The following is a 21501-nucleotide window of genomic DNA, read 5'->3' as shown; positions in this document are numbered from 1 at the left end:
ATTTCGCAGTGTTGTCGATAAAATCATGTGATCTCAAAAAGGGCGGAGAATCACGTGGCGGGTGCCAGAAAGTAGGCCCGGCTCTGGAGAGGAGGTGCCAGGAAACTGGGTTCCGCCCCAAGCTACTGCTGGAGTGCCAACAGCTTGTAGGCAGCGCCCTCAGCCTGTCCACGTCAACTTCCCAGACAAGCCCAACCTTTCTCCAGCTGTATGCCCTTCGAGGGTTCTAGATTTTTCCCTCTTCAGCCTTCTATATCCTAAAGTTGCTCTTCCACTATGATACCATCAAGGACTCCATCCAGTCTGCGGAGGCCTTTCCTGCCAAACATTGACATGAACTTTTATCCCTGTGCTTAATCCCACCACAACTCCAAACAGCATCTTCCCTTGTCTGCTTCGGGGGCAGAACAGATGTCAACGAAGTTCCCTCTGCTTCCAAAAACATCAGAGAAGGATCTAGGGCAGCTTTGGTTTCAAAGTTATAATGCATGGTTTAAAAGAGGAAGGAAGAAAGGAGCTGATTACAGGTATGGGGTACTGGGGAAAGAAAAAAAAATGAGGAAAAGGGAGGGACAAGTCTGAGGAAGATCCAGTGGCCCGAAATCCCAGTCCCCACCCACAGCCCAGCCCTTGGAGCAGGAGTGAAGAATTAGATCAGTTTTGTATAAGAGTTTTTAAAAAATCAAATCACAACAAAGTTGAATTGGCTTCTTTTGAGCCTCTGGGATATGTCTGTCACTCTGGCCAGTCCTGCCTCTTCACCAGACGGATTCGGCTCCCCTAGGCCTTCGCCTGTCCCAGTCTGGCATTTCCACGGAGTGTGAACACAGTGAGGCTGCTTCACAGTCTGGCCCGTGTGTCCATCCAGACTCCGTAGGTGGAGTGTAGGGCTCCCAGGGCAGAGAGGGGTGGGAGGGGCAGACTCTGCCCAGGCAGTCCTCACACTGGACAGGGCAACAGACGGCTGTCCCATGAGCTCTCCCTCCCTCTCCCCTCCACCCCAACTCAGGTGGAGGGGGAGCAGCTGTCACCAGAGCCTATGTTGGTGAAGGTTTCGGCTCAGCACCGATCGGACATCAGCAGTGAACCTGAAATGACAGTAACTTGTGTTGGTGGAATGAATACCTTACAGTTGACACCCTCACAACACTAATACAATGAGTCTCACTGCACAGGACACAACTCGATACCACTTTCACAGTGACACAGGTTCAAATGGATAGAAGCCAAAAGGCTACAAGCAGTAAGTGCTGGAGTAAGAAGACCTGGCCCATACACTTAAGTTCTGAATCACTTTTTTTTCCCAATTCTTTTAGATCTCCCCCACCTTTTTTCCTTGGCAACCCAAGTGTTGCCAGTTTTGGGTAGTGTGCTCCTATAATCACTAAAACAAGTTCCAAGAAGCAAGTTTTAAGCCAGCATGAACTGTGTAAAAAGAATTTGTCTCAAAACAAAACAACAAAACCACCACCAACAAAAAACAAGCCTTCAGCCTACAGGTGACTTCCCTTACCTGAGGGCATCCAGCATTGGGAGAAGGTTGAGAAGGGCTGTGTCACTGGGGTCACTGAACCAGGATTTTATGGGGATGGCATTGTCTAGGGTAGGTAAAATTACAATTGAGAGAAGACAAAGAATTCAGGAGCCTGTGAGATCTTCCTGAATATTATTACTTAAAAGTCCATTTTTTCACCCACCAAGTCAACCATCTAAAACCCTTATTTTTCCTCAAATTTCAAAGAGAATGAATAGATTTCACAACAGCTTGAGCTGGAGTTCTGGTCAAACTACCCCTGTAGCTCCCTTGAACTGAATTTGATAATGAAGTTCCATTTATAAAACAGACACAAGAGTGGATACCTCATTTAAAACAGACTTACATTCAGATCTATAATACAGTAGGGAATCCAAACTCTGAACCAGGATGTCACTCTTCTGCCTCCTAGCTCCCTGTATTCAACCTCTGAAGGAGTTAGAGGTATAGCTAAATAGTATAATGCTTGCCTAGAATGTAGTGTGAGGTCCTGGATTTCACCCCCAGAACCAATAAGACAGAGTCAGGTCAGTGTTATATAAAAAGACCTTGTCTCAGAAATAAAGCCCAAACTAAAATGTCCTTAGAAGCAGGTCCTGGTCCTGACAGACCTTTTCCCATACCTGGGTGGCTCCTGTAAGCCCCGGGGGAGTTATCCAGGATCACGATGCTGGAAAGGTCACTGTGGACCACAGAGAGGTCTTTGATGTAGCTGCCCAACTCCAAAGTGCAGTGCTAAAAACACAGAGGACTATGGTAGCACACGCACCCCTTCATCCCCACTCCCACCTCCCACCCTGGTAACCTGCCACTCAAACCCGATTCTGGCTCCTTACCTGTCTGTAGTATCTCCTCTTAAGAATGCTTCTGCTATTGTCCAGTTTATCTGCCACAGCAGAGCCATAAATTTCCATGCTTGCTGTAAACACCACAAGCTCATACCACTGGCTTACCTGAAGTAGGTTGGAGAGGAATACAATGTCATACAAACTAAACAACACTTAGACATCATGGTTCTTTTGCAGCCTGTGAAAACACAAAATATTTAAACTCCCTACCAAACTTCCACTCGGTGTCTGAGGCAACCAAGACCCTTAAGACCCAGAGACACAAATGTAGAAGTGTAAGCTGCCTGTGAAAGAACAGAATGTATCACTGTACCCCCCCCAGCTACTAAAAACCATTACCTTGCCTGTCTTCCACAGCCTCTCCTTTACTAAATTGTCCTTACCCACTCACTATTCTAGTTTGCCTTTCTGTTGTTATAACACTGACCAAAACCAACTTGAGGAGGAAAGAGTTTATTTCACTTATAACTCCCAGGTCACATTGCATCCCTGAGGGAAGGCAGAAACCTTGGAAGTAGGAACTAGTAGAGACCACAGAGGAATGCTGCTTACTGGCTTGCTTTCTTACACAACTCAGGACAACCCACCCAAGGGTAGCACTGCTCTCCATGGGTGAGCACTAAAGCCACTGTCAAGTCATTCACCTCTTCAACAAGGACACAGCATTTTCTGGGGATTCTCAGCCTCTTGGGTGTACAACTCATGACTATTGTAACTGAATAAATTCTTTTAATACATATTTATCTTATCAATTCTGCTCCTATAGAAAACCCTCCTACAAATTGGCAGCAGAAAATGGGATCTTGGTGTGACAGACCGGACCATGTTGATTTGAGGGAGGATTGTGGAAGCATTTGAAACTTCTGAACTGAAGAAACCATTGAATATTTATTGCTTAGTGAGCTCTCTTGGGAAAGCTTAGAAGATAATGCTGAGAACTATGCAGACAACATAGGGAAACCGAGACTACCAGAACGGTTAGTGTAATGTTTTGGATTAAGACTCTGTGGATTGTCTAAAAAAATAAATAAAATAACTACAAGAGTTTAAAAAAAAAAAAAAGGCTTTGTGGACACAGTTCCCACATCAGGCAGCAACTAACTGCCTGCACCTCCAGGTCTATGTGATCCCTCGACAGGCCTCTAGGGACATGAGGCAAGCACATGGTACACAGACATATATAGGCACTCACACATATACATAAAATTTAAAAGCCAAAACCAAAACAACTCTTTAATAAAAAGAAATCTATGGACCAAAGCCAAGTATGATGGAGCACGCCTTTATTCTCAGCACTAGAGAAGCAGAGGCAGGTGGATCTCTGAGTTGGAGGCCAGCCTGGTCTATATAGTGAGTTCCAAGACAATCAGAACTACACAGAGAGATCCTGTCTCAAACAACAATGTAACACGTCTGTAGAAGAGAAACCTGTGCTTTAATGGGACAATGGATGCTGGTTAGCTAGGGCTGAAGAATCACTTGTGATTAAGAAAGAAACTAGCATCATTGAGGTGAAATCCAGAAACTATTTCCTCGGGGTTGGCACACAGAAGTTACGGTCTAGAGGGGGTTGAGGCTAAATCTAAAGGTGACGGCCAAACTTGGTGTGTTTCAAAGTCTCACATGGCACTACTTGTTTTAAAGGTATGAAGACTCCAGAGTTAAAGGGATGTGAAGAAAAGTTGAAGCTTGGCATATGAAAGGCCAGGAGAGGTCACTGATGGAGGTACAGCCTCAGTTACAGTAGAAAACCCAGGACTGAAAGATTATGAAGAAAAGCTAAGGCTTGTTGCTGGGACAAGGTCAGACATCCTGAAAAGCTAGGAAGCAACTGGTAAGTGTGCCACCTTAGTTACAGCAGAGACCCTAGCATACTGTGTAGGCCAGGATCCTGGGATGGCCGTGAAGCACGCTGGCAGATGTGGAACATGGCTGGCCTGTGCCTGAGATAAGCTGTTTGTGCTACCGATGGCAGGCAGGCCTGGAGAAGTGATGCTGCCCAAGCCCTTTAGAGCTCAGGAAATCTAGGTGAGTTCCAAATGTCAGGCAATGAGCTGAAGGGCGTGGTTTGCAGCACCAGATGTTGCCTTGCTGTGACTTGACGGTAACTGCCCCGGCTTCTTCCCTCTTGGGATAAGGAAGTAACTTGATTTTGCAGGAAGACTCTGAATGTTTTAAAGAGGCTTTAAATGGTTTTGTTTTGGCTTGGCTTTGTTTTTTTTTTTTTTCCCCCAAGACAGAGTTTCTCTGTGTAGTCCTGGCTATCCTAGAAATTACCCTGTGGACCAGGATGGCCTTGAACTCAGAGGTTCAGAGATCTGCCTCCCAAGTGCCAGAATTCAGACTTGGAGCACCACCACCCAGCTTGAAATTTTTTGAAGACTGTGAGACTTTTAAAGTTTTAACTCATATTACTGAGGACTTAGGGACTAAAGTTAGAGTTTGTAAGATTTATTTATTTGTATATAGGTATATGTCCCTGCATGAAGTTATGGCTTTTGATTTTTTTATGGGTTTTTTTGTTTGTTTTTTATGTTTTTTCATTTTCTTAATGGCTTTTGATTTCTGTTTTTTGATTTTTTTATGTTTATGTGGATATGGGTATGCACATGTGAGTGCAAGTACCCGTGAAGGCCACAGGCGTGAGAGCCTTGGAGCTGAGTTACAAGCAGTCGTGGGCTACCTGATGCGGGTGCTTATACATAGCATCAGACCCTCTGAATAAGCAGCCCATACTACCCACCACCGAGCCATCCCTTCCACCCAAGATTATGGTTTTTAAAGTGACAAGTTAATTTCTCAGGTGACAAAGGATGGATTGTAATGTTTGGTTTTAATGTCAATTTGCCACAGTTAGAACCACCAAACTCAACAGAAGAGCCCTCCTCACTGCCTTAACTGAGGTGGGAAGACCCACCTCGAGCACTGGTGGACCCTTCTGGCAGCAGACCAGGTAGGAAAGCATGTTAGAAGGACTGTTTGCCTCTTTCATCTGACCTTCCCCCCACCTCTGTGCTGATGCACCGTACTGCTACAGCTGCTTCCTTCACGGATGGCACACCCAGTATTTCCAGGCACCTATCATTAAGGACCAGCAGCCCTTCAGGAACCTTCCAGGTTTTCAGCACCCGCTTCATGGGCTGAGCAACTACCACACTGTCAGCCTCTCCAGCCTGAGGCAAACACTGTAGGGCTGCTCCCACTGCTGAGCCACCCAGCCTGGGGACTGCACATCTACCAGGTTCTCAGTTTCTCAGGTATGAGACAACTTGTTATTTTGATATAAGCTATTATTTATATTCTATTGGCTCTGTTCCTCTAGAGAACCCAACTACTACACCAACTTCTCACCCTCTCTTCCAGATCCCCTAAGCACCCAGAACTCTATAACTGTTCTTTCATCAGGGACCCCCTATTAGCTCATGCATACTCACCACTTCTAAGAAGAAATCCACATGGGGTCTCTTATGTACAAAAAACCGGACAGGATGTTTGTCTATTACCACCTGCAGAATACAAGGACGGGGTGAGGGAACTCCTAAGTACCACGCCAGCCCTGACCCATGCCCACTACCTGCTTTTCTCCTTCTGGCTGACCCTGGTGCCAGGTCTTACCAAGCCCTAACTCTGGGAAAGAGCATTTATGTCTGGACACAGTGAGAGACACGAACATCCCATAATCTCCACATACCTTAAGGATGAAATCAGGAGGTGTTCCAGGCCTCACGGTAGGCCTCAGGACCCCATCGTGGTGAGAGTGAATAAGAGTTTCATCCAGATCCAGCACCAGGATCTTCCTCTTCACCTGGGCTGAACCACAATGAGAAGTAATAACACTAAACCACCTCCAGCCCAAAGCCCCGCTTCACCTTCTAGAAGCCGTCCTATCTGATATACTCACCTAGTCGATTCCGGGACAAAGGAGATAAGGGGAGGATATCATATCGAACGGTTTGATACTGAATTACCTAAGAATAGTGAGAGATGAGAATTAGAATCCCTTAAAAGGAAATCCTCCTAATTACAGTAACAACCACCACTGAACATTAGCATATGCCTGGCACTGCATATACGATCAGAACCTCATACATAATCCTAATAGGGACACAGGTAAAGTTCAATCGTAGGACACTTATCTAATGGACAATTAGATCCACTCTAGGTTCAAGTTCCAGAACCATGGAAACAAAACAAAATCCTAGTGATACTGTCACTATCCTTGTTTAAAAAACAATGAAACAGGCAGCAAGGATTAGACACCTCCATGCCTAGGACTGCAGCTAGACTTACCCTCTTAGTTAAAACGAAACATCCACGAGAACATGAATTCCTCTCAGTCATGCCTAATTTTCCATTGCCTCAAAAACTGTAGCAAGGAAACCGACTTAACAGCAGAGTATCTCTTACTGTGATATTACCCTGCTACACTAAACAAAGAAAGAGGTTCACAGCACCTTCCCTTCCTTCACCTCAGGAGTTCTTCATTGCTGACTCTTGTCATCCTTCATTGGGAACCAAGAACCTCACACTTAGCAGGCAGAGAGTAGGAATCAGGGAAGGAAGTTCTTGGATCATTGAGAGGAACAGTAGCTGAGGGAATCCAGGGGGTGTCAGGTCAGCTAAGTTCCTCTGGCTAGGGGCCACTAGGACTATTTTAACCAGCCACCTGTCCGCTTCGGTTTCTACGAGCCAAGTCACAAGCTGTAGTGAATGTCTGAAGAGCCTCTTTATCCTGGTGCCCAGGGAAATGTAGAAAACATTAAAGTTCTACTTGCCAAGCTGACAGGATAGAGAAGGGCAGAGTGACATAAGGACTGTGACAGAAAGAGGGGAAAGGGACAAGAACAGCACCACCTTGAGCTACCCAGCTCTGCTTCTCCAAGGCTACTCCAGAAGCTATGCCCTAATCCCCAGGGCTTCTATGCAAAGCCTGGTAGGTAATTCCCTCCTCTGCTCTTTTCTTCTAACATACAAATGCTCTTCAGTCCATTCTGAGGCCCTAAGCCACACATTCCCTGTGAAAACCAAAAGGCCCAGTCTTCTTTAATCCCAAAGCATCTGCCCTTCTTTTCTCCCTGAGCTGTGATGAGGGCTCAAACAGCTCGGGTGTCCTGCCCTGCTATCTCAGGTTGCACATGCTGGGCATGTAGGGAATGCTCCAAGTTTCTGCCAGAGAGGGCGTGGGGAAGAAACCAGACTGGAAGGGAAGGGAGGACAAAAGGCTGTGGGGTCAGTGATTTACAGAAGAGAGCAGTTTAGGAAGTAACTAGTAACTAGTCTTTCAATAATTGGGCTAGAGATGAACACTACTACACTAAAAAGAAAAAGGAAGAAAAAAATCTGTCAGGGAGGATTCTCGGGACAAGGTCAGAAAGAAAGAATGAGAGTCAATGCATACAGAAAACGACAGCCCACACCTGGTCAGCCTCACCTAGAATGGATCTTGTCTTATCTTAGCAGACTAGGTGTATTTATAACCGCTGCTCAGAATAATCCTTACCCTAAAGCAGGAAGTGGAAGAAATAAACAAACTCCCAGAGAATGAACAAGTCAAGTCTTCTACCAGTGCCACCAAAGTCCTTCTGGCTGCAGAAGCTTCCACCAGGCTCACTCATGTGCCCCAGACTCTAACCAGGAGATTTACTCCAGAGGTGAAGTGATGAGGGCATATTCACTAAGAAGTGATGGTAGCTGTAATCATTTTTACCTTGGAGAAAAGCTTGAGGACCCAGAGATGCTTGGGTTCATCCAAACAGTCTCTGCGCTCTAGCTATCCCTTCATAACCGCTTAGAGAACCCTGGAGAAACATGCCCACCTTCAGATGTTCTCCAGCTAATAGCCAGGTCTTCCAACGAGACACCCAACGTTAATGTGCAGCCTCTTACAACTAAAGATGCCTACTGTAAAAGCATCGCTTTCTGTCCCGGGGTCTTAACAAGCCCAAACACACACACTAGGGATTTCCAGAGCCGTTTTGGAAGAGTTCTTTCACACCCAAGGCTTTTCCCCAAGTTCCCATACCTGCTACATATGCCCTCCTACCCATCCACACCACTGACAAAGGAGTCTGACTCTTTCAACAGGAGGGTCTCTCCAAAGCCCATATCAACATCAACAGTTCTGGCTACCAGCAAACAGGTGTTCCCCGCCTCTTCCTTCTTTAGCAACAGCACTAGCTTTCTTAAAGAGAGCACCATTCTAGCCCCCCAAGAACTGCCAAATCCTATCCCATTTAGACAGATTAAAAAGAAAAAATCAAACCCACCCAAAATTGTGGTTCTTTTATTAAGGTCTAAATCCTACTTAAAGGTGTCCTACTTCTCCAGCGGGTAAAGCTCTGGCCAAGGCTCCCTTCCTAGGCCCAAAACAGAGGCCCAACACTATACAAAATTCCGTGAGCACCGCGGACAGAGGACCCCACCACTGCCATCACCCACGCAAACTCACCGTGCGGATCTGCCTCCGCAAAAGGTAAATAAAGAAGCTCCAGAGCTTGGCGGCGAAGGCCACGAACGTGCGCAGCCCAAGCAGACACTGCGTCCGCATCATCCCGATGACCCCGGCACCGCCGGCCCCGGGGCCCCCGCGGCCCAGCTCCGCCAGCCCCCCGGGGGCAGCCCCCCGCCGCAGGGAGGGGGAACGGGGGCCCCGAGCGGCAGGAGAGGCTGCAGAGATGAGCACGGAGTGGGTGGCTCAGAAAGCCACCCCCAGCGAAGGGAAAGCCCAGCGGAACCGGGAACTGGGGGACTGGCGTGGGCAGCCCGCGGGGGCCCACATGAGCGGGAAGTGGCACCGACGACTTCGTGTGGGCTGCAGGCCGAAACAGGTCGGGCTAGGACAGGGTCCTCTGAGACCAGGAGGGAAGGGGATGGAGAGTTGGGGGAGGGGGCAGTGGGGGAGGGGGCTAGGGAGAAGGGAGGGAGGGAGATGGGAGGGGAAGGGGGAAGCGAAGGGTGGCCCTCTGCGCAGGCGCGCTAGGGGTCTGCCCCGGGAAGGGGGCGGGCGGGGGCGACGGCGCGCGGTGGGCCGCAGCGACTCTTGGGGCCCCTGCGCGCAGGAGCTGGGAAGGAGGGGGAGGGGGAGCCAAAGGGCGCGGAGCGCTGGGCCAAAGTGGCCTCCCCCTCCCCGAGATCAGGATCTCTTAGCCGCTGAGGAGCGGGGCTGTACCCTCTGCAGCTGGGCTTCCCACTCTGACAGGCGCCATTTTACCGCCCAAAGGGCTCACTCCTCTCTTCCCTCCTCCTCTTCCCCTCTGACATTACTTCCGGTAGTGACGTGTATTCACTTCCCCGGGATTGAAGTTTCCCTCAACTCATTCTGGAGAGGGAGGGTAGAGTTAAGGAAAGCAGTGCTCTGATGGGGGGCGATGCAGCGTTACGCACGCGCACAAGGTTACTGCGGGGCGGGACCTGGAGAGAAGCCTGGAACGGTGTGGGCGTGGCCGAGTTACGTCATTTGTTCCCAGGTTCGGACCTTCTTGGGGATTGGCGCTCGTGCGACCTCTATCCTTGTCCCCATCCCACTGATAACTGTTCCAACGGCCCTTCTCTCCCCAGTCATGGTGCAAGAACAGATTAAGGATGTCTTCTCTAGGACTGTGTACAGAGGCTCAGGAGCGGCCCCTCGGAGTAAGCTTCCTGAGAATACTGAACATAAAAAAAGAAAACAGGGTCTTCGTCCCGGACTTTGAAGTCCTTTAAGGTTGGAAGCAATCGTAAGTGCCCCGCCTCCTTGGTGGTGACGACATCAGAAGGCGTCGAAAGGCGTCAGAGATGCTGGACTCGTTGTTAGCCATCGGTGGTTTGGTGCTTCTTCGAGGTGAGGGATAAAGGCATGCGGTGGTAGCCTTGGGCTTGGCTGAAGGAGCGGGAGCCTGGAGTACCCGCCGGGGATACCCGGCTAGGGGTGGAAGTCGTGGTCGGAGACCTGAGGGCTCAGTAGATCTCACCCATGCTTGGCTCTCCACAGATTCCGTGGAGTGGGAGGGGCGTAGTCTCCTGAAGGCTCTTGTCAAGAAATCTGCACTTCGGTGAGTTAGCCCACAGCTTCTCCTGGTCCGTCCCGGGAAGGGAGCCGGTAACCTCATTCTTCAACATATTTCCTTCATCTCTGCCTTAGTGGGGAGCAAGTCCACGTTCTGGGCTGTGAAGTGAGTGAAGAAGAGTTTCGCGAAGGTCTCGGCTCTGATGTCAACAGCCGGTAAGTATACATTAAAACGGGTTTTATTCGAGCTACAAATGCTAAGGGCTTCTCTTCAACAGACAGCACAGAATCCCATATTATGGAGAAACTGGGATCGGACGGCTTGGGACAGTAAAAGTTAAAAGTCTAGCGAGGTGTCTTTTAGAGACTTTAGCCCCAGCTCGACAACTTGACTGGAGAAAGGATACACCGGTGATGGAAAGGAACATGAGGCGGTTGCACACTCAACAAAAGAGAGCAGTTGACTCTTAGATATTTTGCTGTATATACATAAGCATTCTGGCTCTAATGCTTGCAGGTTAATAGTCAAGCAAGAAACTTTTGAGTTTCTCCTAAAATTGACGCCATCTTTCATAAGTATCTTTGGAGTTGTTTTGTTCTAGGCCTTATTATAAGGCTCAGGACTGTAGATGCTAGAATTGAATCAAAAACACAGGGCAGGATAAAGGAACATACTAATTCCAAAGGGTAATAGGCTAAATTAACCTTTGGGCAGAACTTTTTTCCCCCCATTTTATTTTTTTAGTTCCTCAGAAAAGGATATTTGATTAATTTTTTTTTTAATATTGATCTTGGGCTGGAGAGGTGGCTCAGTGGTTAAGAGCACTGACTGCTCTTCCAGAGGTCCTCAGTTCAAATCCCAACAACCACATTTGGCTCACAACCATCTGTAATGAGATCTGATGCCCTCTTCTGGTGTGTCTTAAGATAGCTACAGTGTACTTATATAAAATAGATAAATCATTAAGAAGAAGAAGAAGAGATGGCATAAGGTCACTTTCGTAGTACACACTTTTAATCCTTGCACTCAAGGCAGATACAGGCAGATCTCTAGTATTTGAAGCCATCCTGGTCTACGTAATACAGTTCTACAGTCGGGGCTATGTAGGGGGACCCTGTCTCTAAATGAATAATAAATATAAAATCTTATTCTTTAAAAGGCACAAATAATTAGTTATTTAAATGACTGTTTCCTTGAGGTGTTTTCACTATTATATGATAAAAGGGCAATGTTACTTTAAAAGGTTTCGTTTTGTTATGTGTATGAGTGTTTTGCCTATATTTGTGGACCATGGGCATGCTTTGGTGCTTGCAGAAATCAGAAGAGTGCTCTTCCAGAGGTCCTGAGTTCAATTCTCAGCAACCACATGGTGGCTCACAACCATCTGTAGTGGGAATCTGATGCCCTCTTCTGGTGTATCTGAAGACAGCTGCAGTGTGCTCATAAATATAAAATTGATATTTTTTTAAATGACTGACATATCTAAAGTGCTGAAGTGAGTGGAGTGTGATTCAAAAATTGAAGTAAAGAGAATGGCGCAGTGTGAAGACGGTGTGCTAAGCCTTCATCTTTCATTGTGTGTAGAATCAAGTGAAGAGTTAGTGTGCTTAGAAAAAAGATCTTTAGTTCTCTAACTGGGCAGTGGTGGCTTGTTTTGCTGCTTGTTTTCTCTTGTTTGTTTTTTGGTTTTGATTTTGTTTTTCACAACAGGGTTTCTCTGTGTAGTCCTCAGTGTATCGGAACTACTTTTGTAGACCAGGCTGGACTCAAACTCAGAGATCTCCCTGCTTGTTTCCTGAATTCTGAGATTGAAGACACGTGCCACACCTAGGAGGCCCTAGGGCAGATGCCTACTATCCAGAAGCCCACGGTAGCACATGTCTTTATACCAGCACCTGAGCTTGAGAGGCAAGAGTCAGCCAGCCTGGTCAACATAGTGAGTTCCAGGCCAGTCTCAGAAAATATAATAATAAGGGATGGAGATATGGTTCACTGGTTAAGTACACTAGTAGTTCTTCCAGAGGACCTGGGTTCAATTCCCAGCATTCACCTGGCAGCTGACTAGCTGTATTTGATGCCCTCACACAGATATGAATACACTCAAAACCACCAATGCACATTAAGTTAAATAAAATAAACAATTTTTTAAAAATGGAAATAGTACTAGAAATGAAACACAAGATGGCTCAGCAGTTAAGAGTGTCTACTGTCCTTGAAGGGGGACCTCAGTTGGGTTTCAGTACCTACACAGGGCACCTGTATTTCCAGCTCGAGGATATCTAATATTCTCTTCTGGCTTCCTTGGCCACCTGTACTCACATACACATATATACATAATTAAAGTGAGATAGAATCCTCATTAAGCTTCTTTAGAGACTAGAGGCATGGCCCTGTGGGTAATGGAGTCCCTCCTTAGCCTGCTCAGACTCCTGAATCTGATCTTCTAGCATTACATAAACCTGGGTTCTGTGGTTCCAGCATTAGGAAGTTTAGACGGGCAGGTCAAAAATTCAGGGTCATCCATGACCACACAACAGTTTTGGCCATACCCCTAAAACTACTACTAATAGTAATTGGAGGAACAGGTAGATTTTTAGGAACCTCGGATTACCTGACGCTGGAGTTTCAGGCAGCTGAGTGAGGACTGGTGACAACTTGGGGTCCAAAGCAAAGATCCTAGAAGGAAAAGGATGGGCAGTGTGTCTGCTGACCTCTGAGCTGGGAGAGTGAACAGTCTGCCCTTTAAGTTATTCTGGGTGGAGCTTAATTTAGTCCTGGAGTCAGGCTTGCATCAGCACTCACTGCACACACAGACCTGTCCTAAAGGCAAAGGAAGCAACAAAGTAAGGGACGAAGGAGCATCAGAGGTCAGAGAGATAAAGAGGCACCTGACTGGAAGTCAGACTTCCGGAGCCAAGGATGGTTGGAAGAGAGTTAGTCACACCATACCTTTTAGAAACACTAGTCCATTGATTACCTTGTAAAGAATGTAATAACAAGGCAGCCTGGATGTGGAGACTAGTTAGGAAGGTTACTGTGGTACCCATGTTCACTCACTAGGTGTATCTAAACTGAAGACCAAAAACCCGGTGCTGTGCTAGGACACTGGGGATAGAACAGTGGATGGGGCAGGCTTGTTTCCTAGCCTAGTAAACCTTAGGAAACAATGGTAAGAAATGACCGAGGCCCTGTGCATCTATACGGGAGAGGGCTTTTGTTGTTGTTGTTGCTTGGGCTTTGGTTTTGAGACAGGGTTCCAGTACATATCCCTGCTGGCCTGGCACTTATATACCAGACAGATCTTGAGCTCACAGAGATACGTTTGCCTCTGCCTCCTGACTGCAGGATTACATGCTTGCACCACCATGTCTAGTTTAGCAAAATTTTGTTTGGTTTGGTTTCGGGGGCAGGGAGGGTTGTTGTATCTCAAGACAGGGTTTCTCTGTGTATGTAACCCTGGATGGCACTCAGTCTGCAGATCACCCTGGCCTTGAACTTAGAGATCCTCTTGCCTCTGCCTCCCAAGTTCCACCAGAGCCTGGCATGGTTTGTTTTTTAGTAATGGATTGTGCACATGAGTGTAGGTACCTGTGTAATTGAGAAAAGGGCATCAGAGCCTCTGAAAGTAGAGTGGCAGGCCATATGAGCCTACTAGGAACTGAACTCCAGTCCTCCCCCAAGAACATGCCTAACTCTCTGACAGCCAGAAAGAGAGTTTGGAACTGGTGTCAAAAAACTTTGAAGGGTAGGTAGAGTTTCCAGTTAGGTGATCCTAGACAAGGTCTAAAGCCAAGCTTGGAACTTAGGTTATGAGACACAAAAATCTGTGCTGTCAGCTACTAAATCCTTCCAGGAATTAGCTTTTATTAATATTTCAGGTGTTGGTGAAAATTGAAGAAAGAGTCCAAAAATTAGGAAGAAATTCAAGGTTGTAATGTGTCTTCTGTTTTCTCATTGTAGCCTGGTTTACCATGACCTCTTCAGAGACCCTCTTAACTGGTCAAAACCTGGGGAAGCTGACCCTGAAGAGCCTCTAAAAGCCTTGAGATCCATGTGCAGAAGGACAGATGGTGGCTCAGTCACCATTGCCCTTGACTCTCTCAGCTGGCTGCTGTGCCACATTCCCTGTGTCACACTCTGTCAAGCCCTACATGCTCTGAGCCAGCGAAACGTAAACCCAGGTGCGATTCCCCCTTTGGTCTTTACCCTAGTCCAGCTCCTCCTGCCAAAGAGTGTCACCCCTTCCTTTCCTTTCCTTTCCTTTCCACTCCAACAAGAGGCATGAGGGATCTCCAGTGTGACATTCTGTCATCTCCTTTTGGGGAGAATTGGGGGTACAGTGTTGGAATTGGAGATTTATTGTTTTAAGACTTATGTGTATCTAGCTGGGCATGGATGACACACTTTTAACCCCGGCACTTGGGAGGCAGAGACAGTTGGATGAATCTCTGTGAGTTCAAGGCCAGCCTAGTCTACAGAGCTAGTTTCAGAATAGCCAGGGTCTACCCAAAGAAACCTTATCAAAAAACTAAACAAAAAAACAAAACTGTGTGCTTGTGAGCATGCACACCCATATCTGATGTGTGCAGATGTGTGTACGGATTCACATACCGCTTCTGAAGGAGGCTGGGAGAGAGAATTGGGTGCCTTCTGTCATTCTTGTCTATTTCTTTTCTGCAGAGTCTGTCTGTCCCTGAACCTGGGACTCTACTCAGCTAGGCTGGAAGCCAGCGAGCCCCAGTTCCTCAGTTAGCCAACTTGGAGCTGGGGTTACATTATGTTTCTGGGTACTGAGCCTATTAAGTGGGTGCTGGGATTCAACCTGGTCCTAACAATTGTGAAACAAGAAGCCTTAAATGCTCGGCCATTTCTCCAGCCCTGGTGGGGTGTTTTGTTGGTTTTTTATACAGGGTCTGTTCTCCAGGATTGTCTGGAACCTAGAGCATCTGCCTCCACTGCTGGAACACAGCACCACACCCAGATTAGGAGAGGTGTGAGGATTTTGTTCGGCTTACATTTTTTTGTGTGACGTTTGCCTGCATGTATGTCTGTACACCATGTGGTTGCCTGATGCCTGGAGAGACCAAAGCAGGGCATTGGATCCCATGAAACTGAAATTACAGATGGCTGTGAGCCACCCCGTGTAGGTTCTGGCCATGGAACCTGGGTTCTCAAGACAAGCAGCCAGTGCTTTTAACGGATGAGCCCTCTCTCTAGTCCCTGTTTGTTGGTTTTGTTAACTTCACTCAGTGCCAGTTCTATGTATAGTTCTGTCGTTAGTTCTCCACTTTTTTAGCAGAAGGTCTCATACAGCCCTTAAGATTATAAATCAAAGCTGGCCTTGGGCTGGACAGATGGCTTAGTGGTTAAGAGCACTGGCTGCTCTTCCAGAGGTCCTGAGTTCAATTCCCAGCAACCACATGGTGGCTCACAGCCATCTGTAATGGGATCCGATGCCCTCTTCTGGTGTGTCTGAAGATAACTATAGTGTACTCATACATAAAATAAATAGAGATATATTTAAAAAAAAAAGCTGGCCTTAACTGGGTATATAGCCAAGGATGACCTTAAACAACCTTTTTTTTTTTTAGTAAAAATTTGTGCATTAAGTTTCCAGGATACTTGTTTGTTTGTTTTTTTTTTTTTAATTTTATTGGATATTCTCTGTATTTACAGTTCAAATGTTATACCCTTCCCTAGTAATTTTTTTAATTAAAATATAATAGATCATTTTTTTTCCCTTCTCTCCCACCAGCCTCTCCCATGTACACCCTCCCTCAAACTCGTTGCTAACCTGCTTGGTTTGTGCCATGTCTCTTGTACGTGTATGATTTCAGGGCTGACCCCTTGCTATTCTATAGCAAATTGGGGCGCTTTTTCCTTGGAAAGGTTATTTCTCTTACTCTTAGTATTCCTTAGTTTCTTGTAGTTCTTTGTCTAGGGCTCAGGCCCTGTGTTAGCTTGTCTGTCGGGGTCTCCCTTGCTCGGGTCTTGTTTACAAAGCCATGTTGGTACGACTTAATGGGTGTAGCTGCTCTGATGTTTCTAAGAGATGAAATCTGAGTGAACTTCCTTTTCCTCTGGTTTTTAGTCATTTTGTCCCCTTTCCAGAGGTGACCCATCAGCTGTGGCTGCAGGAGTTGTGCGACTTTGTCAGCTGTGACTGCAGGAGTTGTGTGACTTTGTCAGCTGTCACTGCAGGAGTTGTGCTGTCCCTGTATCAGCTGTGGCTGCAGGAGTTGTGCTGTCCATGTGTCATCTGTGACTGCAGGAGTTGTGCTGTCCCTGTGTCATCTGTGACTGCGGGAGTTGTGCTGTCCCTGTGTCAGCTGTGGCTGCAGGAGTTGTGCTGTCCCTGTGTCATCTGTGACTGCGGGAGTTGTGCTGTCCCTGTGTCAGCTGGGCAGGCATCACCATTGTTGGGTCTCTGCACTTTGGTCAGTTGTGGTTCTCTGTAATGCTCTCAGTCCAGCTAGGTGATAGTGACGGTCCACCCTGAGCTTCTGATCCCCTGCTTTTGCCTCCTGACACTGAGTACAGGCCTGTACCACCATGCTCGGTATACAAGGTGCTAAGGCTGGAGGCCAGGGATTCTGGTGTGCCAGGCGGGTGTGCTCAGTAACTGAGCTACATCTCTAACCCCCTCATTCACTCCTTTAACAAATACAAATACAGTGCAATATCAGGTACAGTTTTAAATAACGGAAAAGCAAAGACTGACCTTATAAAAGGTCATAAAAGATAAAGAAGTAAATGGCTGGAAATGAATTTCCACATTCACAAAGGTCTATGTTCATTCTCAGGATCACACAAACTGTATGAGGTGTGTGATTTACACCTGTAATCCAAAACTTCAGAGGTGGAGGATCTGGCTCATCCTCAATAACAACTTAAGATTACTACTTGAGACCCTGTCTCAAAGAAAGTGACCAAAAGTGAGAGGTAATGGTTATAAGATGGTCTGACAGTGCATATAAGATGGAGGGATTGTTTTGATCTGTGCACTGAACTCAATAAAGAAACTTATGGAGCTAGAGAGATGGCTCAGTGGTTAAGAGCACTGACTGCTCTTCCAAAGGTTCTGAGTTCAATTCCCAGCAACCACATGATGGCTCACAACCGTCTGTAATGGGATCCGATGCCCTCTTCTGGTGTGTCTGACACAGCTATAGTGCACTCACATACATGAAATAAGGAACGTACATTGAGGAGCGGGGATCAGGCAGACGAAGTGTGGCTCATTTAGAAGGCAGGAAGGGCTCTATAGGTACCAGAAGATGTATATCTCATAGCTACAGGAAGGCTGGGGGGTCTAGATGTGGTTGTGAAGGCCTTGTAGTCCTTGTACTAGAGAAGCAGAATACATCTATGTCATTTTTAACTTTATTGTGAGTTTAAAACCATCCTGGACAACATAAGACCCTTCCCCCACCCTCCAAAAAGTGTTAGAGTACGATAGATAGCTTAGGACAGTATGCCAGCTGAAATTGTTGTTCAGTTTGATCTAAAAATGTTGGCCTATATAAAAATGCAGATGTTGAGAGCTGGTGGCTCAGTGGTTAAGAACACTTGCTGCTCCTCCAACAGACTGGAATTTGGTTCCCAACACCTACACCCACCTATTTCTCCAGTTTTAGGGGATCAAATACTAACACCGTCTTCTGGTCTCTGGATACCCATACACATCAATAAAAATAAACCTGTTTGTTTGTTTGTTTGTTTGATTAGATTTGGCAGTGGTGGCACACATGACCTTTAATCATAATCTTTTATGAGTTCAATACCAGCCTAGTCAAGATCCAGACTATCCAGCTAGACCTTATCTCAAATTAGATATTTTTTAATTGCAAAAATGTGCCAAGTTGGGCCAACCAACAATCTGGCTCAATGGATAAAGATGCTTACCAACAAATCTAATGACCTCTATTCAATGCCTGGATCCCACACGGTAAATGAACGAACAATTTACATGCTTCCGATCTCCATGTCATGGCACATGCACACCATGGGACATACACATGCATAAGGTAAATGTAAAAAATAAAGTGTGCCGAAGTGTGTGGTGCAGTGTATCTTGGTAATGCTCCCAAGGAGGGAGGAAGAGGCTGACGTGCACATCATACAGCAGCTCCGTAACCGTGAGGCTGCAAAGTTTGTAGGCACGTGATAAATTGTTCATATCAAAGTCAGTGGTCCCCTGATCATATCCACATTGAATAATTAAGGCGTGGACTAACAGGCACCGAGCAATGTGGTGAGATGCTAAGAAGGTTGGCTAAGGGTAAGTCCAGTTACCAGTTATGGTAGGTCATTTCTTCCTTTCACTGTTTGTTCCTAAGGCCTTCACAAAAATGCTACCTGATGTCTTTCATGTTCTGCATTTCTTGTCCCTGTCCAGGTGATAACTCTTTAATAGAGCAGGTACGGGTCCTGGGCCTGCTACATGAAGAGCTTCATGGTCCTGGCCCCATGGGAGCATTGAACACCCTTGCTCACACAGAGGTTACTCTGAGTGGTAAAATGGACCAGACTTCAGCCTCCATCCTCTGTCGAAGGCCCCAACAACGTGCAACTTACCAGGTCAGCATAGACAACAGAGAAGACTGGAGATTAGGATCCAGGAAAGGCTAGTGTCTTAGGGTTTCTATTGCTTTCTAGGACCAAAAGCAACCTAATGTTGAAAGGGTTTATTTGGTTTGCACTTCCACATTGTAGTCCATCCTTGAAGGATGCCAGGACAGGAACTCAAACTTAAGGCAGGGAACCTGGGGGCAGGGGCTGCTGCAGAGGTCATGGAAGAAAGCAAGAGCGGTTTACTGGCTTGTTCAGCATGGTTATAGACCCCAGCACCACCAGCCGGAGCCCACCCCTCCCCCCACTCAGTCACTAAGAAAACACCGCTGGCTCTTATGGAGGCATTTCTTCAATTTAGGCTTCAGATGACTTGTGTCAAACTGACATCAAACTGGCCAGGACAAGCAGCATGATGGGATGAGCAATAAATTGATGTTCTCTTGGGAAGCAGAGGCTGGAGAATCAGGAGTTAAGGGACATCTAGTAAGCTGCAGGACGGCCTGGGCGACACATGAGGTTCTACCTCAGAAAACAATGGAAAGCTGATCTAACTGTTGGTTTGGTTTGAGGCAGGGTCTCACTGTGTAGCTTTTTCAGCCTGGAACTTGACTTTATTTTAGATTAAGGTTAGCTTTGAACCCACAGAGATCTGTTCACCTCCCAAGTGATGGGGCTAAAGGGTGTGTGCTGCACCCAACCTGGGTTTTACTTCTGTGCTTGAAGCCATTGTTTCACCTTGTTATTCAGACTGGGGAACAACCCCAGGTATGTTAACATCTAAGTCACCTAAGTAATCAAGCATAAGAACCAGGATTTGAACTCAGGGTTGCTCAAGAGCTCACAAGCCAGCCAAACACACTGGTGCACACCTTTGATATCCTCACTTGAGAGGACAGCCAGGGCTACACAGAGAAACCCTGTCTCAAAAAGAAAAGAAAAAAGTTGATTAGCATAACAAATTAAGGGCCTTACAGCAAATGAGTGAAGGGATTTTTTTTTCCTTCCCTAGACTTGGTGGTTCTCCATTCTTCCTGACTTCAGCCTGGATCTCCGTGAAGGGCTTCCCCTCCATTCTGAGCAACACCCGGATCCTCACACAACCCAGGTATCAAAAATGGCAAGGCCAGAACAAAGGTGTGAGCTTAGAGTCTGGCAAAAGGAAAAACGAGAGATCAGCGGGGCAGTGGTAGCACACACTTACAATCCCAGCACTCAGGAGGCAGAGGCAAAGGATCTCTTGAGTTTGAGAACAGCCTGGTCTACAGAGTGAATTCTAAGACAGCCAGGACTACACAGAGAAACCCTGACTCAAAAAACCAAAGGGGGATGGGGAAGAAAAGTATGGATGCTGGGGGTCTGGGACTTAAGTGGAACTGAGCAATCACAGCATTCTACCTACAGGTGGATCGCACGACTCATTTGACCTTTAACCTTCACTTGTCCAAGAAAGAAAGAGAAGCCAGAGACAGCCTCACTCTGCCTTTCCAGTTCAGCTCTGAAAAGTAAGGTTGGGCTTGGATCTCAGCATCTGTGTCACAGAAAGGTGGGGTAATGACAGGTTATTGATTAACCTCAAGATTTTATAGGGGCTGAAGTCCACCTCCAGAGACAAGTCTAGGGAGTGGTTCCGTACCCACCTATATACCCAATACCCACAGTGAGGGAGGACCTTTCTGTATTTCTCTCTAGTAGAGCCATGGACCCTGAGTAGCCATGGGCCAGTAGAGCCAGACCAGATGGGGAGGTCACCCTTTTCTCCATGCAGCAGTGACAAAACCACAGTGTATATGAGTGTCTCAAGGACTTGCTCACAGGAGCTCAGGAGATGCTTCTTGCTCTGTACCTGGTGTGTGAGTGGGTGTGAAACAAGACTAAAGAATCTTTGCCTTTGAGCTAAAGACCTGGGCTTATTAAAGTAGTACAGGACAGTCCCTGTTCCAGGACCTAGGACTTCAGTGATGATGACTCTCAGAACTTTAGGAAAAGGAACAAAGACCTAGGGTGGGTTACCTATTCTAATATCCTCATCTCCTAGAAGGAACTGTCTGGATTTGACTTAGCGCCCACCCTCATCATTCCTTCCTTCCACAGACAGCAAGCTCTGCTGCATCCATCGTCAGGCCAGACCACTGGCCGCATCTTTTATGAGCCAGATGCTTTTGATGATGTGGACCAAGAAGACCCAGATGATGACCTAGATATTTGACAGACAAATGGAAGAGGAAGGCTGTGGGCTCAAGACCATCCTGCTATTAGCCGACTCTACCTTGTCCCTAACCTGCCTTCGTTGCTTTGTCTGTAGAAGCTGTCTTGTGAGCCAAGGAGCAGCATCAAGCTGGGGCAAAAGGGTGGTGAGGGCGTAGTGTGTGCCCAGAAAATAAGAAATCCCTCTTCCCCTGCCCATTTCTAATAAAGTGTGTGTGTGTGTGTGTGTGTTAATCAAAACCTCTGGTAACTGCTTGAACAAGAGTAGATGTTGGGGTGGGGAGATAGCGACAATAAAAGGTTCTTGTTACCACATTCCCAGTGACCTGAGTTCAGTTCCTGGAACCCACTGCAC

The 21501-nt window shown here is 46.8% G+C and overlaps 2 protein-coding genes across 4 annotated transcripts; one reads left to right on the top strand and one right to left on the bottom strand.

Moving 5' to 3' along the window:
* Positions 1 to 654: 654 nt before the first annotated feature.
* CTDNEP1 (CTD nuclear envelope phosphatase 1) lies at positions 655 to 9704 on the bottom strand. 2 transcript variants are annotated; one of them, XM_080922586.1, is made up of 9 exons: positions 9551 to 9704; positions 8831 to 9193; positions 6284 to 6350; positions 6074 to 6192; positions 5817 to 5888; positions 2371 to 2487; positions 2158 to 2269; positions 1514 to 1598; positions 655 to 1088 (listed from the first exon to the last, which is right to left on the bottom strand). In XM_080922586.1, the coding sequence occupies exons 2-9, from the start codon at positions 8930 to 8932 to the stop codon at positions 1028 to 1030; spliced, it is 735 nt and encodes a 244-aa protein (XP_080778712.1). In that variant the 5' UTR covers positions 8933 to 9193; positions 9551 to 9704; the 3' UTR covers positions 655 to 1027. The 2 variants fall into 2 exon arrangements, with proteins under 2 accessions (XP_080778712.1, XP_080778713.1); XM_080922587.1 differs by lacking the exons at positions 8831 to 9193; positions 9551 to 9704 and adding an exon at positions 6673 to 6854.
* Positions 9705 to 9851: 147 nt separating this feature from the next.
* Positions 9852 to 21450, top strand: ELP5 (elongator acetyltransferase complex subunit 5). Of its 2 annotated transcripts, XM_080924621.1 has the most exons (8): positions 9852 to 10201; positions 10352 to 10412; positions 10502 to 10582; positions 14328 to 14548; positions 18766 to 18947; positions 19951 to 20046; positions 20343 to 20443; positions 21033 to 21450. In XM_080924621.1, exons 1-8 carry the CDS (start codon positions 10156 to 10158, stop codon positions 21145 to 21147), a joined length of 903 nt encoding a protein of 300 aa, XP_080780747.1. In that variant the 5' UTR covers positions 9852 to 10155; the 3' UTR covers positions 21148 to 21450. The 2 variants fall into 2 exon arrangements, with proteins under 2 accessions (XP_080780747.1, XP_080780748.1); XM_080924622.1 differs by lacking the exons at positions 9852 to 10201; positions 10352 to 10412; positions 10502 to 10582; positions 14328 to 14548 and adding an exon at positions 14617 to 15358.
* The last annotated feature ends 51 nt before the right edge of the window (positions 21451 to 21501 follow it).

The sequence above is a fragment of the Micromys minutus genome (genome assembly GCF_963924665.1).
Source record: "Micromys minutus genome assembly, chromosome: 10".
Taxonomy (NCBI): Eukaryota; Metazoa; Chordata; class Mammalia; order Rodentia; family Muridae; genus Micromys; species Micromys minutus.
The sequence above is the reverse complement of the archived record's forward strand: the minus strand, read 5'-3'. Positions and strand labels throughout refer to the sequence as shown.

Coding starts and splice junctions, on each gene's coding strand:
- CTDNEP1 (XM_080922586.1), bottom strand. CDS start 8,932: ATGATGCGGACGCAGTGTCTGCTTGGGCTGCGCACGTTCGTGGCCTTC. Junction 6,351..8,830: donor TGCGGAGGCAGATCCGCACG/GTGAGTTTGCGT, acceptor CACTATTCTTAG/GTAATTCAGTATCAAACCGT. Junction 1,089..1,513: donor CCAATGCTGGATGCCCTCAG/GTAAGGGAAGTC, acceptor CTGTCATTTCAG/GTTCACTGCTGATGTCCGAT.
- ELP5 (XM_080924621.1), top strand. CDS start 10,156: ATGCTGGACTCGTTGTTAGCCATCGGTGGTTTGGTGCTTCTTCGAG. Junction 10,413..10,501: donor GTCAAGAAATCTGCACTTCG/GTGAGTTAGCCC, acceptor TCTCTGCCTTAG/TGGGGAGCAAGTCCACGTTC. Junction 20,047..20,342: donor CGGATCCTCACACAACCCAG/GTATCAAAAATG, acceptor TTCTACCTACAG/GTGGATCGCACGACTCATTT.